The sequence below is a fragment of the Rhipicephalus microplus genome, chromosome 2 (genome assembly GCF_043290135.1).
Source record: "Rhipicephalus microplus isolate Deutch F79 chromosome 2, USDA_Rmic, whole genome shotgun sequence".
In the NCBI taxonomy this organism is placed as follows: Eukaryota; Metazoa; Arthropoda; class Arachnida; order Ixodida; family Ixodidae; genus Rhipicephalus; species Rhipicephalus microplus.
In genome coordinates, this window is record NC_134701.1 from 95,324,354 (window position 1) to 95,343,222 (window position 18,869).

Below are 18,869 nucleotides of genomic sequence, written 5' to 3' on the forward strand. Positions count from 1 at the left end.
TTGTAGTCATCATATACATGACATGCATGTCATGATTTTCACGTTTGGGCCGGTCACTTATGTTCACCTTGCAGTCATGTCATGCCATACCCGTTTTGCATTATGTGATGTGGACGGAACCACCACGAGAGCAGTAAGACCATGACATGTAAACAGTAACATTCATGACATACAAGTCATAATTTTAATGTTATGAACTAGTAAATATGCTCATCATACAGGTATGTTATGCCATACCAATTTTTGTATAGATCCCATTATCGAAACGGCCAGGAGGGCTAAAAGTCGTAGGCGGCTAGACAGACAGACAGACAGACAGACAGACGGACGGACGGACGGACGGACGGACGGACGGACGGACGGACGGACAGACAGACAGACAGACAGACAGACAGACAGACAGACAGACAGACAGACAGATAGATAGACAGACAGATAGATAGATAGATAGATAGATAGACAGACAGACAGACAGACAGACAGACAGACAGACAGACAGACAGACAGACAGACAGACAGACAGACAGACAGATAGATAGATAGATAGATAGATAGATAGATAGATAGATAGATAGATAGATAGATAGATAGATAGATAGATAGATAGATAGATAGATAGATAGATAGATAGATAGATAGATAGATAGATAGATAGATAGATAGATAGATAGATAGATAGATAGATAGATACGGCCAAGGTTACCGTAGCTCACTAAGAAATGCTTCGCACATAAAAACGAGCCCTTAAATTCTCTTTCTTTGTTTATGTCCGTATGCATGCCTTTCGCAGAGTTCCAAGTAAAGTCTTAGCGCCTCCAGCAAGTGCAGAAAGTTGAGCACGCTGCAAAAGACTTGCATTAGTTCAAGTGAGAGGCGCCTGAAAAAGTCACTCTTTTGAAGTCATGCTGATGGTTTTGTAGTTTTTCACGTGTTCACTGTGACGCACGCTACGTAGGGCAAACCACTCTAGTTACATCGAGGTTCTCCCAAATAGTGGACTCTAGTTCGTAAACAGTGTTGGATCTCTGTTCCATGCTAGCCTTCGCCGTGTATAATATTGGACTCAACGTTGAACAGTTTGAACAACGAGGAGAAATGCCAGGTGCGTCATTTCTCTGCGTCACAACTGAACACGCGAATAGTGTTGTTCCAAGCACCGACACAGTGCGTCACATGCAGCAGCCATGGGCTCCCTGTGTAATACGCCGTGCAGCTGCGATTGATCGCATACTCTTCGTTGGCCCGGATTTGTGGACGATTGTAAAAAGTGCGTAGGTGTCACAACCAATCAACTCAGGTACAACTCAGGTATATAGGGACAGCAGGGGCGAGGCATCTTTCTCTTACGTTCCCTTAGCGAGATGTCAACTATGGCCTATATCTGCCTCCTCGCCGGTCTTGTTAGCGCTGCGACAGTGACGTTTGGAGCCGAAGTTCCAACTAGTGAGTACATGTACCTAAAGAGAACGATATCACGTTACTTCGGTTTTAAATTAATGGAAACATAGATAAGAAAAGCCAGCCATTCGAGTGACTTGTGGCTTGAAGCTATGAACGTTGTCTCGAGTATTGCACATTGAAACTGTTCTCTCTGTAGATCACCAATTTTTGTGTCGTAAGCATTGGTACCAAACATGCTTAAAATTCATTATAGTTGTGACGTATTAGGTGCCAAAAATATTATGGTCAGGGTTTATAACTTATACAGTTGTACAATTTGCCCCCCATAAGCATTTTCCCCGGTAATTGTCAGTGGCAAATAACAATTCTTCTTGTTAAGCTCACTCCCTGCAAGAGGCAGAACTAATCCCGCACTTGCGCAATACACTATGAATAAATTTACTTTATAACACGAATTCGGTGACTAATGATTGCTTGTGAAAAAAGTATATGTAAGTAATGTGCTTTCGCTGGTGGGTTGTCAATACATATATACATTTAGTGGAACGATTTATCAGCATGGAAGCGGAAATTTTCAAGATTAAAGAATATTAGTAGCAATCGCTTTCTGGCCATCAGTCTTTTATTCCATGAAGAACGCACCCATTAGAAGTACGACCTTCGTACCACTGCTATCGTGTAGAAGTGGGCGCACTCCAAGTTGGTGAAGAGGGGAATAGTGAAGAATTGCTTGCACAGCGACATATACGCAAGCAATCTATTGAGCGCATGAGCGAAAGTTTCCATGAACAAGTTCCGCGTCTTCGGTCCGCAGGTTACCCTACAGATGTGCTTATCAGTGTTTCTCAGGGCCTCGTCAGGTTGAACTCACCAAAAAACACTCCTGCCCAGCCCGCTTCCATCTGCTACGAGGAAGGTCGCGGATCATTACGCATATATATTGATGAGCCATCACTTCGACTCAAAGAAATATGATACCTCGCGGATGTTAAACTATAGCTTTTGACTCGCATAATGTTGCAGAGCTAACGCTGACTAACCAGACCTGCATCCGCACGGATGCCAAAATAAGCATAAAAAAGGTCTATAGAATAGAATGATGCAGCGGTTTAAAAGCTGCTATGTGGCAAAAATTACGCAGGTCAAAGTTGATGCTGCGTCACGAAGCGTTTAAATCAGCATCGACGCAATGTGAACGAAAAAACATGGTGGGTTTCTCGATGGTCACTGCAGGCACTGCAGTAGTTGAAGTGCAAGTGACGATGTTCGTAGCACGTATGTGCCCATACTTAAGGAATATCCAATTATCTTTATTTAGCAACACGCTCGAAACGCTACTGAATATAGAGTTGTGTTGTATAAGGCTGCCATAAGGTTTGCTAAAAAAGAGTGGCAGGACAAGCGCTTCTCAGACTTAGCGTGTATATAAATCTACAGCCCAAAAGAGTAGTTTCAACAAATGCGAATGAAAAACTCCGAGAGCAAGTTTTCTGTAATGCAACAGGCACTTCACTCTGCGTACTGATTATATCACAGTTGCCAGTGCCATTTTTTTCTCGTATATGATGCAGTCTTTCTCTTTGCAGAAGTAAAAAGCGCCCTATTTTAGCTCGGCAAGAAGCTGTGACGAATTCAGGTGGAACTTGAACGAGTATTGGATGACACAAAAACACATCTTGTAGTGAATAACAACGTACTGGTAAAGAACTTCACATGCACCCGTGCTGTACTGCGGCCCGTTTGTGTTGCATTTTGAGACGCACAATGAAAAATGTTAATTACAAGTACTTTTCTCATGAGCCGACTGAATATTGTATTTGGTCATGCACCCAAGTAATGTCGTAAACCAGTCGACCGGAAGTAGGGCGACATTCGTTACCTCTGGTAGGCGTTATTAAAGCTTGCCTTTGAAAAGCAAGACGACTTTGCTATATGCGATCGCAGAACCTCTGTTAGCTTTTTAGTAAAAAGAATTATTGAATACACTGACCCCTCGGCTGCACGACACACGTGAAGTGTTCTTATAGAAACGCATTGCAACAAGTACGGCAAGCTGCACAAAATCCCCTTCATTGCACTAACTTATCCAACATTCACGAAAGCGTTTGCTGTCAATGACAGCTGCGACGAGTGAGGACGGCGGTTCTGCCAAAAGGAAATGAAATACTAAAATAATAACTTTGTGGTGTGTAAATTAATCAATGTCTCGTTATATACTCGGACTGCTGTGGTGGCAAATGGGTGACCCTGGAAAGTAAGAGTGCACATTAAAATTTTACTTTTTTTTGCAGGTGGCCACTGCATTAACGTTACGATTAGGGATGTGATGGGTATTGGCGAGGTAAGTCAACTGTAAAGTTTTTGTTTTATTTGAATTAACGAAATTCTGTTTGTAAAATAGTTGTGACGTAAGTACTGTAGGTACAAGAAAATAAAAATAATTAAATAGAAGAAAGAAATAGATGTCATAAAAACAGGAAAAAGGAACATTAGCGAAATGACATCTTGGCGGCAATATTACAGTTGCATAGAACACTGTACGACGGGCACCGATTGCTACGAACCGATTTTATTCTTTGCAAAACAGGTACAGAGGCCGTCCGAAACTACCAGGCCATGCTTCCCTAGGAGTACACGGGATAAGAGCCAGCGAACGTTTGACGGCCCCACTACGTCATAGCATGACATTGCGCAATGCGCATCAAAGCCCCAAATTAAGCAAATGATCGAACTTGCCGATCGTCACACTTTCCAGTGAGATAGTTTACAACTGATCTTCCCCGTATGATGCGGTGGTAACTTAATGCTAATTACGACTGATGCTTCGTTGGAGCGACAGATTGGGAGACGTATCAGATGCATATTAAGGACGGCAGCAAAGGTTGGCGTGATAGCATCGCAGAACAAGGTCAGCATGTCGCACAGGATGCGGAAAATTGGAGGTGGAGGCTTTTGTCCTGCGCCTCCAAGTTTACAGGTATAAAAGACAGAATATAGCCAGAAAACTGAAAAAATCACCAAAAAAGCAGTCAGATTGAGCCAAAGTTCCTAAAGTTAGCAAGAACTACCCCCGTATGGGTGATAATTGTGAAGTTCTTTTTTTTTAAGTGAAAAAACCCAAACCGTAATTAATAAAATGTAAGAAAGTACGGGAAGCGAGAAGGGCTAGAGTGCCCACTTGCACCACTAATGTATCGCAGCTAGTAAATAAATACAGCCTTAACCCTCTCAGACTAGCAATTAGAATTGCTAATAGTCAAGCTTAAGTATTTGAATTGTTGGCTTTGGCAATCACTTCACGCAGAATTACCGTTTCTTGCGTTGTTAAAAATAGAATTTGATTTCTTAAAAACGCACTCTTACTCTTTTAGATTTTCTTTTCCGTAAAATGGTGAAGTAACATCACTATAGCGGCAATAAAAACGAGTAGAGCACGAGTGTAGTCAACATCAAACCTTGTTGGGCTTTAACACTATGTTTTTATCCCATTCTGAATAATTTATTCTGTTGATGGAGGCGGAAATGTTGTAAGCCCGTGTGCTCAGACTTGGGTGCACATAAAGAACCCCAGGTGGGCGAAACTTTCGGAGCCCTTCACTACGGCGTCTCTGATAATCATATTGCCACGTTCCATTTCACAAGTTTTTGTTATCGTTCCAAAACACCACACGATTCTCGGCGCAAACCGCGCCTGCAGGTTTCGAGAAGGTTCCGGACTATAGTAGATCATTTCGATAAGATCCCGCCCACTGTGCGAACGGTACAGATTGTTCTAGAACCTACGCCACCGCCAGCGATAACGCTAGAACATTCGACGGCAAGGGTATAAATGCCGACGCGCTTCGCCGCTTGTCAGTTGTTGATCGAAGGCCGACGCTGCGTTCGCCGCTATCAGTCCGAGACTGCTATCTGTGCAAGACTGCTGCTGTAATTAGACTTTCCCTTTACCGGGCACAGGTTCGCCCAAATAAACAGTTAAATCCCAACATGAAGTTTCCTGTCTTTGGCCACGTCACGACCCCGTGACATCTGGTGGAGGTGCTGGGTAAAGGCCGAAGGGCATCACCTTAAACTCGAAGAAACCGTCCGGTGTTATAAACGCCGTCTTCTCTCGGTCTCTTTCGTCGACTTCGATTTGCCAATAGCCAGTCTTGAGGTCCATTGACGAGAAGTACTTGGCATTATGGAGCCGATCAAGTGCGTCGTCTATTCGTGGGAGAGGATACACATCCTTTCTTGTGATTTTGTTCAGGTGGCGGTAATCGACGCAGAAACGTAGGGTCCCATCCTTTTTCTTCACTAACACCACGGGGGATGCCCACGGACTCTTGGACGGCTGGATAATGTCATCTCGCAGCATTTCATCAACTTGTCTCTTCATTGCCTCACGTTCTCGCGTCGAAACCCTGTACGGACTCTGACGGAGTGGTCTGGCATTTTCTTCGGTTATGATTCGATGTTTCGTGATTGGGGTCTGCTGAATTTTCGATGACGACGAAAAGCAATCTTCGTATTGCAGGAGCAGGGCCTTGAGCTGTTCTTGCATTATTGTACCTTCATCTTTAGTTAGAGCATCGGGACGATGCCTTTTTTCAGAGGGGGGCAATGCCATGTTCCATTTCACAAGTTTTTGTTATCGTTGCGAAACACCACACGATTCCCGGCGCAAACCACGCCTGCATGTTTCGAGAAGGTCCCGGACTGTAGTAGATCATTTCGATAAGATCACGCCCACTGTGCGAACGGTACAGATTCTTCTGTTACCTACGCCACCGCCAGCGATAACGCTAGAACATTCGACGGCAAGGGTGTAAATGCCGACGCGCTTCGCCGCTTGTCAGTAGTTGATCGAAGGCCGACGCTGCGTTCGCCGCTATCAGTCCGAGACGGCTATCTGTGCAAGACTGCTGCTGTAATTAGACTTTCTCTTTACCGGGCACAGGTTCACCCCCAACACGAAGTTTCCTGTCTTTGGCCACGTCACGACCCCGTGACAATATGGTGGTTTTGGGACGTTAAACCCCACATATCAATCAATATTATATTGTGTGATGACCTAGTCCGAGCACTTAATGTTACTGAATCACACCCATTTCAAGAAACGAGGAGCACTTCACCGGATATCCTATTCCTAATGCCACCGAGTTCACACTAGCAAGACGCCTGGCGCTCTTGATGACGGTTATAAGTCGGTTGAGTGGCAGGTAGTTCAAAAATGCGGGGCCTTTTGCCAATTTTCCCCTAGTCGCTGCTACATCTCTGAAAGCCTTTTGCTTATGTATTAGCATTGCTGAATAATTCAAACTTTGTCAGTGGACAATAGAAAGCCAGCGACTGTAGTGTCATAGTGATAATTCGGGCCATATCGAAAAAAAAAAGGCTAAATGTAGTCATGCAGGGAAAACGTTTTTTCGTACACCTTCGGCCTAAGAAAAAAGTTGCCACTAACTCGAACTTGCCACTAGGCCGAAAATAGCGTAATAAATATGGGGATGATAATGGCCTAATAAAGTAGCGTAATGACAAAAGGGATGATCTAGACCTAGCCTTCTAAGTTGGCGAGTAGTGTAAGTGCAGGACGCAATAGAAAAAAAATGAAGAAAAAGTTATCTTTTTTTTGTTGGACCCAATTGAATATGGACTGACTCGTCGGAAGAGCTTTTCAGTGATTAGACATTCATGCGCAATGTGTTATTGTTGTAGCTTAGGCTAGTTCATACTTAACACCATGCTTATACATAGTCGCAACAGGAGGGTACGCCACATTTTTTTTATTTTGCTCGAAACGAAAAACGATGGGGTAACTATGATGCCGTGGCCGTCCTCCCTTCATCATGTGTTCCGCCAGAAAACTTGCACTAATATTGCTTCCTTTTCAGAGTGTTAAACCGAAGCATCTGGTGGTGTTGGTGGCACCTGTCTCACAAGAGTCTTCAGCAGAGTTACCTATCTTTTGCACAGCATGTTTTTTTCTTTTTTTTTTATTGGTCTGTCTTCAGTATCATAGTCAATAGCTTGAAATAATTTTGAAAACTAAGTAAACGTGTTTACTTTAGAACAAAGTCATTGGGAAAGTGAGACGGGTGACTCGAATGTGATGAAATACGTTACTATAATGGTTGTGCCTTCTTTCTTTTGTTTTAGTGTCTCGGTACTTCGAACTTCTGCGACAGTAGCACCGTGAGTATGCATTCCTTTGAAATATATAGAAATATATTAAGATAGTGGCCAGAATGCCGTTATGGTATTTTATATTTTTCGCTCACAATAGACGATCAGGCTGATCTTTTATGCGCTCAGCAGGGCCTGCCGTGTTGTATTATAAGGAGTGGGCGCACCAACTCAAAACGAGTGGATTTTGCTGGCGGCAGTAAATATTTAGCTTATTGAGTATGACGTACACTAGAGTAACAATCATCGTAAATATATTTCTGCACGACTATTTTTCTTGGTCCACGTACCTACCGGTGCTGAGTTGACAATGCCCGTTACTCTTTCGGGGCAGCATGATTCTCATCAGCCTATTTCTACGATATTCTTACCGTTGAACAAGGGCACCCAGTCTCTTATCGCACCCATGGATAACCAAAACCTATCCGGAAGATGATTTCGGTTGCCGCGGACTAGCTTTCGTAAGGCACTGGTGATGCGATCACTTAAAACATTTATTCGAGGAAAGAAGATTAAGGAAGGAATGTTGTTGGCTTCGGGCAGATCTATTGCTTTACATCATTTAGTGGCAAACGTCCTGCCTGGGTGCCATTTCTGATATTTGGTACTGTCGGAAGTCAACCGTAGCTACAGCAGCGATTGTTAGTCAGTTATGCATATTACGTTAAGTCCAACATTTTTCCATTGCTTTACAACGCGATCTATGTTTTTGGAGGAGCTGAAAGATCACTCCCCAAGGTAGCTAGTGTCATCGCTAGAACGTCGCTTTCTCTTAATTGTGTGGCAATCTTGCGCTTAACTCCACGTAGGAATATTGTACTTATGCATTGAATGAATAGAAAAAGGGGAAGTAGAGCGAGAAGGAAGAAGAAAGGTAAAAGATTCGAAAGTCAACTAGACGCACGTCCGGTTTGCTACCTCGTGCTGAGGGCAGCGGAATTGTGAGAAAAAGGAATAAGGAGGGAGATAATGAACAGTGACTCTTCCACAGAGTGCCTCTATTGAATCCACAGTTCGTACACAGTTGCTGAGCTGCGATTGTATGCACTCGCCATGGTGCTGCGAACCCCACGGAGACAGCTCCTGAAGCCGAAGAAAAGATAAGCAGTAAATTAGCCTTGAACGCATTGGTGGGCAGCAGTCGTACTAAAGCATTAGATGGCAACTGATCTCAGAATACGTTCGAATGTATTGATCATATTAGGTACAGGATGGCCTCTGCGACCTATCGGGTACATCAACTATGTTGTTTACGATTTCAATATGCACACCGAAGAATGGTACTGAACGCAGAGCATGCAAAATTGGTAAAGTACAGTGAGCACATGGTGTAGTCGTCATACTGCAAATCATGTGACAAGTGAAAAGCGGGATAAGAAAACATCAGGCCGAAGCGTTTGTTTTGGCCTTGTCCTGCCTTTTTATTATTTTTTTTTTCACTCGTAATCATGAAATGACCACCCAAATGTGTTCCATGCTCCATGTAAAAGCACGTATGATGGCGATGTGCTTAGCTGCTGTTGAGTTATCTCGCGCAGTAACTAAGTTCAATACCGCAGTGCTTTGAGAATCGGAGGCCGAGAGCAAGCCAAGAATCAGCTGTTGCCCCGTCCACGGTGCACCACCTTAGTCTTTACATTGGCCCCGCCGCGGTGGTTTAGTGGCTAAGGTACTCGGATGCTGTTCCGAATGTCGCGTGATCGAATCCCGGCTACGGCGGCTGCATTTCCGATGGTGGCGGAAAGGTTGTAGGACCATGGGCTCAGGTTTGGATGCACGTTAAAGAACCCCAGTTGGTCTAAATTTCCGGAGCCCTTCACTACGACGTCTCTCATATTCATATGGCGGGTTTGGGGCGTTAAACCCCACATATCAATCAATCAATTTGTCTTTACATTGGGGTGTGCCCGGTATGGCTGGCGAAGGAGCTGCAGGACTCGTTTGCTGAAAGTGCGTAATAAACAAGCGTGATCGTCAAAGCATATGCAAAATGCTTTGCCGATTTTCGTCCAAAGACGGCGTCACCGGCGTTTTCAGACTTCATTGGCAGTCTTGTGCGGTCGTGCTTCAGCTAGTGCTGACACTATACAGTGTCAATAAAGGGTATCAATTCAATTCAATTCTTCGTTAGTACAGAAGGGGGTCTTAGAGTTGCAACACCATCAAGGGGACCTCTTATTAGTCATTTCAGAGTATCTATAAAATGCATATAATGCCATGATAGCAGTTGAAAAATAATAGATTAATTGAGAAAACAATAAATTGGGACATTTGGCAAGATAAAGTTAAGAAAAGCAACAAAAATGCATATGTTCATTGAAAACTATGTTAAACACAAAGAATACAAAACTAATTATAAACAACAAAACTTGAATCAAACTATTTTATATAAACACAAGTATGTATAAATCAACAAGGTTAGATTTCACATAATGATACATAGCGCGAGCTTCTTAATTTTTTTCATGGCATCAAAACTAAAATTCCCCGAAGCGAGGAATTAAAAATGACAAAAAATTAGAAACATTTGTGCTATAAAAAATAGGAGGGATATTTTAATTAACATAGAGTTTAAAATGAAGCAAATGGATCAATTTCTATAACTACATGACAATGAATCAATAGCGGCAGTGTTTTTAGTTGGTGTTTCTTCATGTCTTTGTTGAATGGTATTGTTGCGCGGAGTGCTTTATTATTGAATGGTAATGTATTCCAGTATTTATCGGAAGTTAAAAAAGCTGTAAATTTCTTATAATTAGTGTGAATTAGGGGAGTAAAACGTTGTTTTTAGATGAAAATCTGGTGCTGTTACGGTTGGTTAGAGCACATGCATGAAATGAAGCTATATTGATTTTAAGGTTTAGGGTGGGATATATCAGCAAAACTAATTTCAGATGAGCCATGCAGTGCAATGGTAGTATTCCTAATGAAGTGTAGTTTAATACCAAATAGTACATTAGCTAGACAAACTGGTGCTCATAAAGGCCTGATTCTGTAAATGTTTAGGTGTGTTACATGCCTGGTATATGTGTTTCCCCAGACGGAGACAGTATTGTAATTCGCAATGTATGAATTATTAATAAAGTGTTGTTCTCATATAGCGAAAAAAATGAGCGTGTTAAAATTAGTTCACTAACTCCAAAAGCGATCTTTTTTGAGATCATTTGAGCATGCAGGTTAAACTCAAGTTTACAATCAAGTTGCACCCCAAGAAAAATGGCTTCATGTTCGAATGATAGAACGTGATTTAGAACGATGAGTGGTGGTGCAGATGGGGTGACACGTTGATTTTTATGAAAAAGCATGAACTGAGCATTCGATCCATAGATACGATGTTTGTTTCTTTTGCACGAAGCATATAAGTTGCTCACGTCAGACTTGAGTTGTGTTGTCAAGACATTTCATGCATTCACTAGAAGTAAATATGGTGGTGTCAACAGCATATAGAATTGATGAGGTGCAAGTTAGATAGTTAGGAAGATCGTTACTGTACACGAGGAATAAAAGGGTACCTAGAGCGAACCTTGATGGACAAACATTGTGACTGACTTGGTATGCGATAGCGAACCTTTGAAACTTACTGTATGCGTTCTGTTGGTTCAATTGCTGCGTACGACTGAAAGTGTCTAATCGCGAATGCATTTAGCTTATGATATAAGATCTTTTGGCAGATGGCGTCAAAGCCTTTCCGAAATCCATGAAGACTGAGTCTACAATATGGTCGTTGTCTAAGGCAGGCTTTATTTTGTTAGTAAAAAATAATATAGCAGTTTCAGTAGAGTAGCCTTTACGGAACCCATTGTGTTCAACGGACAGGAGATTCAATCTCTGAAATTAAAATGTTATGTGGTTTACAAGCAGATTCTCGGTGAAATTAGTAAAATAAAATTCGGTAGATCCCACGTACCTTGGCAATCGATGTTATGCGAAGCATGCGGCAGAAGCTGACTGTTTCGTAATAGTTTTTATTAAGTGGAACGTTACCAAGTGGCGGTAAAGATATGTACAAATGCACGCAAAGACATATGTTAAACACCCACTTGTGTTGTGTGAAGCCATTTGTTAACACTTGCGCAGCGACGCAGGCAGCAACATGTATATTAGCAACATTATAGAAGCGTTGAGCTGATATGCAGCGCTTGTGTTTGAAAGAATGACAGCCGTGGACACTGGTGCATAAATCAACTTCAGCGTTTGTCGCCTAACTTCAATTGACATTAACCCGGCGTGATGGCTGTATTATAGGAGTACGTATATAATGTTTGTAAAATTGAATAGCCAGCACTGCAACCTCACTGGACGTTTCACGAGTATTGGGGTCTATTTGAAAAGTATAGTTTCTAAATCTAGTGTGCTTCTGTGGTGGAATACTTGCCTGTCACGCAGAATTCTGTGGTTGGATTGCTGCTGGCACTTTGAAATTTATTTTTTTTTTTGCATTTGTCGGATGAACGCTGCTGATGTCAGCTTATCCTCAACACTCACGTCTTAAAATTACCCATGTCTGTTCTCGCCGTTTCTGTCAATCTGGTGTCGCACATACCTGCTGGTGCTTATGTGGCACATGTCTTTGCGGAAGGGTTTGACGATGTATGCGACGTGATTATGACATTATGTGTCTTTACCAGCGAGTCATATTTGTCTCTATCACCCTGCTATACTAATTTTGGTTCACCCCTAGTTAAGGGAGTGATCACGGTCACTATACAGCTGAGACGCGACGCTCATAATGGCCAATATTCTTTTTTACCTTGAGGGCATGGCCTAAGTTTGGTTTTCCCAAAACGAGGAACAGTTCATGAGCTCGGACATATGCAACGCAAGCGCATTGACCTGTTTGGTAAGCCAATTGGGCGTCATCGTTCAGCGCAGAAAGAACTCGCGTACCGACTGCAGTCCTGCACTGAGTTATACGTGACATGCATTTAAGATGTGCTCGGCCTCTTCCACACAGTTGACGACAAGATGCTGGAATCTGAGAACATTGCGCGCATCCTGAAAGGAATCTTGGATGATGCCCTTACTCTCCTCATGTTCCGCAACTCTTCGATAGTGGACGACATCCTACCGGCGTTTGAAGAAGAGAAAAGTCGTCGTATTACTCCCCAGTTTCCGAGTCTTCCCAACACAGCCACCACATATACTTGCGAAAGCACCCGTCTCGAACCAGCCGCTGCTGCTTAATGTAATATTGTGCGATCGTACGCCGTGAAATCGAGGCCGCATCTCCTACTGTTGATTATATGCCCGTGCCATGGTCGGTTCTCGCGCAACAATTTCTTTAATCAAACCATTGTGCACCAGGAACTGGCCAACGCTGGACTTCGGACGCGCTGCCCCGTTGACCGCCCGACCGAATACCCAGTGTAGCAGATATATTCTGTGGCCCGTACAACCTTCCACGTTACGGGAACTCGCTTTTATGGCGAACGTCCGATGACAGACCAATCTGCTTCAGCTGCCGACGAATCGGCCACATTTCACGTCATTGCCGTACTTCAAGGAATTGGCAGCCATGGCCCACTACGCCAACACCCGGCGCCCACCTAATGGTTTCCGCATGCCAACACAAATTGACCACCACAACAACAACGTTTCGCTACCCATGTCCGCTCAACCAAACCGCTCATCGTCGCTATCCGGACACCTGTTCCGCTCACCTAACCATCACCACTCTCCCTCCCCCTCCTACCACCAGCAGCCCTTAGAAAACTAACGGGTGCAGCTCCTGGAGGTGAGCCTGCCGTGATGACTCGACCTAAAATTTCTGTGCAGACGCTACAAGGAGAAGTGTCCCCTCCGGCTCCAATCACTGCAGTCCCAGTAGCCGATAGAGCAGCATCAGCTGTCACTGGGATGTGTGCCACCCACGTCACTGTGACTAGATGCCATACTTCTGTTCGGTTTTACGTTCTGGACCACTGCCCACTTAAAATAATTCTGGGATTAGATTTTCTGTCGGAGAATTTCCCCCTAATTGACAGTTCTTCAGGTGTTGTTGAGCTCGCTCTACCACATGCCGTTGAACCTCCTGCTTCTGCGGCGCCAAGGCTATGCTCCTTCGACTACATTCGCCTATTCTGTCGAGCTGTGACGCTTATGGACGTCTCTTGCGATCCGCCTATGACCAACGGAGATTATGTCGTGCCACCTAACGCTACCGTCCTCTGTTCGCTTGATGTAAGGTTCCCGTACACGATTACCACTATAAAGGACAATGTGGCACGCCTCCTTATTGTGAAATTTGGACTTTGTTCACAAGTACTGCCCCGAAACTATGCCTTGCAATCCTTGCCCTGACCGGTGACAACCACATTTTTGCGTTGGGATACGCTTTTACCTGCCAGTGTTGAATCGGGCACTCCACCGGATAGCATAACGAAAATGATCGCTTCTCATCTGCCGGCCGAGCATGTGAACGCGCTTCGAGGCCTTCTTGCGTCGTATCAAGACATCTTTAATCTCCACGACCAACCACTAGGTGAAAGACCGTCGTAAAGCATCAGATTATTACCAGCGATGCAAATTCAGTACATCGGCGGCCCCATTCAAATATCCTCCACCGAACGCCACGCTATCCAGAAATAAGTCGACAATATGCTTGCTTGGAACATTATGTAGCCTTCATCAAGCCTTTGGTCTTCACCTGTTGTTCTCGTCAAAAAAAGAGATAACAGCAGGCGTTTCTATGTCAACTATTGGAATCTTAACAAGGGCACAAAAATAGACGCGTATCTTTTGCCACGGATAGATGACGCTCTTGACTGCCTTAGTGGAGCAAATTATTTTTCTTCCATCAACCTTCGTTTCGGCTACTGGCAGATAAGAGTAACACATGGACCATGAAAAGACAGCATTTATAACTCCCGACGGAGTGTATCAGTTTAAAGTAAAGCCGTTCGGGTTATGCAATGCCTCACCTACATTCGAACGAATGATGGATGCTCTCTTTATCGCTTTTAAATGGCCAATCTTCTTGCGCTACCTCGAAGACGTCATTGTCTTCTCGCCGACTTCCGAAAGCCACCTCGAGTGCCTCTCGACCATTCTCTCTGTTTTCCGCAAGGCAGGGCTTCAACTAAACTCGTCGAAATGTCACTCCGGCCGCAACCGACTCACTGCCCTCGGTCACCTTGTCGATCATTCTAGTGTTAGTTTTGACCTTCAAAAGATTCACGCAGTCAATGATTTCCCTCTGCCGACCTCCCTGAAAGACGTTCGACGCCGTTCGCGGAGGTCGATTTATGTTATACACAGACGTTATTCCCTGTGTATGTTAAACTTTGTGGTTCAATAATATGTCAAGTTGATTGAGCCATCTTACTTTGGCCATGAGCGCAAAGTGCCAGCAGCGCATAAGCGTTGAGCGCGAGAATTCACTTTGACACGTTGCGCCGCCGTGGTGGCCTTGCTGGAAAACGGACGGAAGGATGGCAATGGTTACAGCGATCAACTTCAGCGAAGGGCTTCCCCCTCCCCCCCCCCCAAAAAAAAAACAAGCAGGTACTGTTGCGTCTAATGTGCCACAGAGAAGAGGCGTGCCACCCAAACATCATCTTTTACTCATTCTCTTCGTGGCCGTATTAGAAGGACCGGCGGCAACGTTAGATCTGTACAACACCACAAAGCTTTTACTTAGCAAGGGCGTGGCACGCTATGTATGTGAAATTACGCTGTAAATGACTTATTATTTCATCAAACTTCGAAGTACACAGTTGATTGATTGATATGTCTGCTTTAACGTCCCAAAACCACCATAGGATTATGAGAGACGCTGTAGTGGAGGGCTCCGGAAATTTTGACTACCTAGGGTTTCTTAACGTGCACCCAAATCAGAGCACACGGGCCTACATCAATTTTTCCTGTATCTAAATTGAAGCCACCGCCTCCGGGGTTTGATCCTGCAACCTGCGGGTCAGCATCTGAGTACCTTAGCGACTATACCACTGTGGCGAGGCCTACCTGCGCAGTTCTAGACATATTATCGAGAAGCATATACTGAAAAAATTGCGCAGGCAACGCGACTTTCCAATTTTTGCGCACACAATATCTTATCAGCCCATGGCACCGATGCACTTCTTGCCTATCTCAGAAAAGTTCCTACATGAGCTTCTTTACTGACCAGTCAGGTTTGGCTGTCAATATCGGGATGTTTGGCTGTCAATTTGGCTGTCAATATTGGGATGAGAGTTGCTGCCTCACAGTTTCCTTCACACCATAAACATAATTTTCCGTGCAGAGCTTGCATCATTTCAGCAGCGCTCTGTTGCAGAAGTACCCCTGCGCAAACACGGCATGTTGAAGCATCACCGCTCGTTCGCCACACCAACCTACTCTCCATTCGCAGCTCCTAATATGTTGCCTTGGACAATGCGTGTAAACGAAAGTAGACACAGCCGATAACATGTCGCGCAACGTTCCGTATGCATTTCAATGTGGCCCGTTGGCGCTGTCCTGCTAGAACGTTTAAAATGAAAGCTGTTATGAGATCACAACTCCGGTCACGCGCAGTTGTCCGTCGCCGCCATCGGTATTCGTAACCACCAAGCACCAATAACACAGTGGGCCTCGAGCCCGGGTACGCTGAATGCCAGCCCAGTATTCCACCACTGCGTACGCTGGCTCTTGTAACTTGTTGTCAAACTTGCCTTAGGCAGGCTTGACCTAGCACCAATGACACAGTGGGGCTCGAGCCCGGGTCCATTGGTTACCAGCCCAGCATTATACCACTGAGCTTCACCGGTGCTTGTGACTTGTCAAACTTGCCTTAGGCAGGCTTGATGTCGGGAAAGCAATTGCGTTAAAACGACTTATATAGCGTTTTAAATCAGCGAAAGAATAACCAGTCGTCACATAATGCGAATAGCGTAACGAGTGGGGGGTTCAATTCTCCTATCCGTCACAAAGGTCGTCTTGTTGCCCTCTTAACTGTGGCGTATACCCACTTCAGCCATAATTCCTCATCGTCGTCAGCCACTGCATTAACAATTGGCAGAAAATTCCTTGCAAGTGTTTAGCGAATGCCACGCTTCTCAGAAGAATGACAAAAATACCATAGCGAATGCCGGCCTACGACCCGAACAAATTTAATAATATTTACCTAATAGGTATTAAGCAAGTGTGCTTGCAGTAGTTGCCCAATGAGTGTTTAGAAAAGGCTCTAAAAGGCCGCTCTTCTAGCTTTCGCTGTGACTGTGCTGCGCCTTCCACGCAGCCCTGAAGGTTTTTTTTTTCAGACAGCTCGTTTGGGGGCGCCACGTGTGCGTTTTCGACGCGCCACCCAAGCAGGGCTAGTTTTCTATATGCAAAATGTTCAAATGATATTCCACGCACAAACGGTAGTCACTGTCTTGCTATGTAGAAAATTTGAATACGGAAAGTGTGCGAATAGCCACGAAGGCATGTCATTTTTTCAGCCCCATAACTCTGCTGAGAAAATGGCTCTCATGAATGTCATAAAGCTAACTGGCGCAATTGTAAAAATAGGCACTGCTTTGGTGCCACTATTGTTCATTTATTAAAAAATGATGGCAACTGCTTGAGCAAGAACTTGACTGAGCAAAAAAATGAGCAAGAAGGTGACTGAATTCAGATAAAAAGTAGGGAGCACTTGAGGCTGTTATGATCGACCTCCTTGGCTTGGCGCTGCTTAGACGCGTGGGATGATTTCGACTGTCTACCCTGATATGTTCCGTGTCAAAGCTCACCGACGTGAACCAGAAGCGGTGACAACACGACAATCATACTTCAAAATCTTCAGGGCCGTCGGCTTCTCACGTCAAAAAAATCTGTGGATGCGCCTGACTGACTAGTAGCTTAGAAGGAGCTGCAGGCAGTCGAAGCGGCTCGCTTTGTTCAGCGTGCTTGCAGACGTGCCGAACAAATAGCTAAGAGCTCGGTGCCCGTCTTCAGCTATTTTTCTCACACAACGCGACACCTTTTTGTCATCATGACCTACCAGACACCGCAGCCGTTATCAATGAGTCTACACTGCATCTGACTACACAGCTGGTCTGCACGTGGGGCACCACGAGCAGGGCATTGAATTGTGCCTTGCCGTATTATCTCATTGTATCTTGTGTTCTATCTCTCGCCACACTGGACGAACAGGGCGCTCATCTTATATTTTTTCCTGGATTGGGAGGAGGTGGTGTTTGTCATTTTGGGTGTAAAGATGACGACGACCATTCCATTGCACTGTCCTGGACTCAATTTTTTTTCTTGGAGATAATTTCGGGAAGATCATGGCATAAAAGCGAGCGCCGAGGCACTCTAGGCATGCTTCCGTCAGCGTTTAGTTCTTAAGTTGCCATCATGCAAAACACGCTACCATAAATGTTGTTGCAACATGCTACATTAGTACTATAGTATATAGTAATATGTAAATATTGTAAAATAACGTTCTTGTTATCAGCTGCCGCTGCTCTGCTCCACTTCTCCCAAGACTTCGCTGGTTCCGGTTTTATGGGCAGACCACCGACTACATCAATGCTAAGCACATAATTATCAATAGTCTGGTACAACTCAAGACGTCAGGGCAAGCCTCGCTGAGACATCTTAAGCGTGGAAGCCGATCACCTCCGCGACAAAAAAAATACTCCCACTCTTGCTATCTGCAATGTTCTTTACCCGTGGGGCAAAGAACCGTCCGGCTCAAGACTTCAGCCTCGAACACACGTCCATTGGTGCTGGCTTGTGTGAACCCGCCTTTGAGGAGGAAATGCCGCTGACTTTTTAACTTGTAACCGACTATAGAGCACAGGTCGACAACCTTTTCAGGTGGAGAGCAAAGTTTCATGAAGCGGACTCTCGAGGCTACGGGGCAATTTAAAAATAGGGGTGGGGGAGGGGGGCAGGATCGCTGCACTCATAGAAAATATTAGTTGAATCGACAATAATGGTCGATGAAGCTTGCACAGACATGATGTTTATTTGCAGTACGCATTGCAAGGTCACCGTTATAAACATAGGTTACTAGCAACAACGAGCTCTTTCAAAGCGACTTATTGTGCTACACAATCATAGCCAACTTGAGAATACGTACATCAGGGTAGCTATCCGACAGACACGGAAAATCGTGGAGATGCTCATTCATTGTGAGGGTGAGAGGAGGTTCTGACGTCGTGTCGTGGACCGCAGGTTCTCGACGCCTGGTATAGAGGAATGTTGTTGGCCTATAGTGAACGCTATAGTGTACTCATATATTGCATTGAACCAAGCATAAGTATTGCATTCGTATCTATAGCAATGAACAGGAAACATGGTTCTACGTACAGAAAAACATGAATGCAACTTCT

At 44.5% G+C, this 18,869-nt stretch overlaps 1 protein-coding gene across 3 annotated transcripts in view; it reads left to right on the forward strand.

Annotated features, from left to right (window-relative positions):
• The first annotated feature begins 1,324 nt into the window (after positions 1–1,324).
• LOC119182361 (uncharacterized) overlaps positions 1,325–18,869 on the forward strand; it is a 57,074-nt gene continuing 39,529 nt past the window's right edge. For all 3 annotated transcript variants that reach the window (XM_075883753.1, XM_075883743.1, XM_075883747.1), the window contains exons 1-3: positions 1,325–1,443; positions 3,693–3,742; positions 7,546–7,581. In XM_075883753.1, the coding sequence (XP_075739868.1) occupies positions 1,362–1,443; positions 3,693–3,742; positions 7,546–7,581 (168 nt within the window). In that variant the 5' untranslated portion in view covers positions 1,325–1,361. The remainder of the gene's footprint in view (positions 1,444–3,692; positions 3,743–7,545; positions 7,582–18,869) is intronic.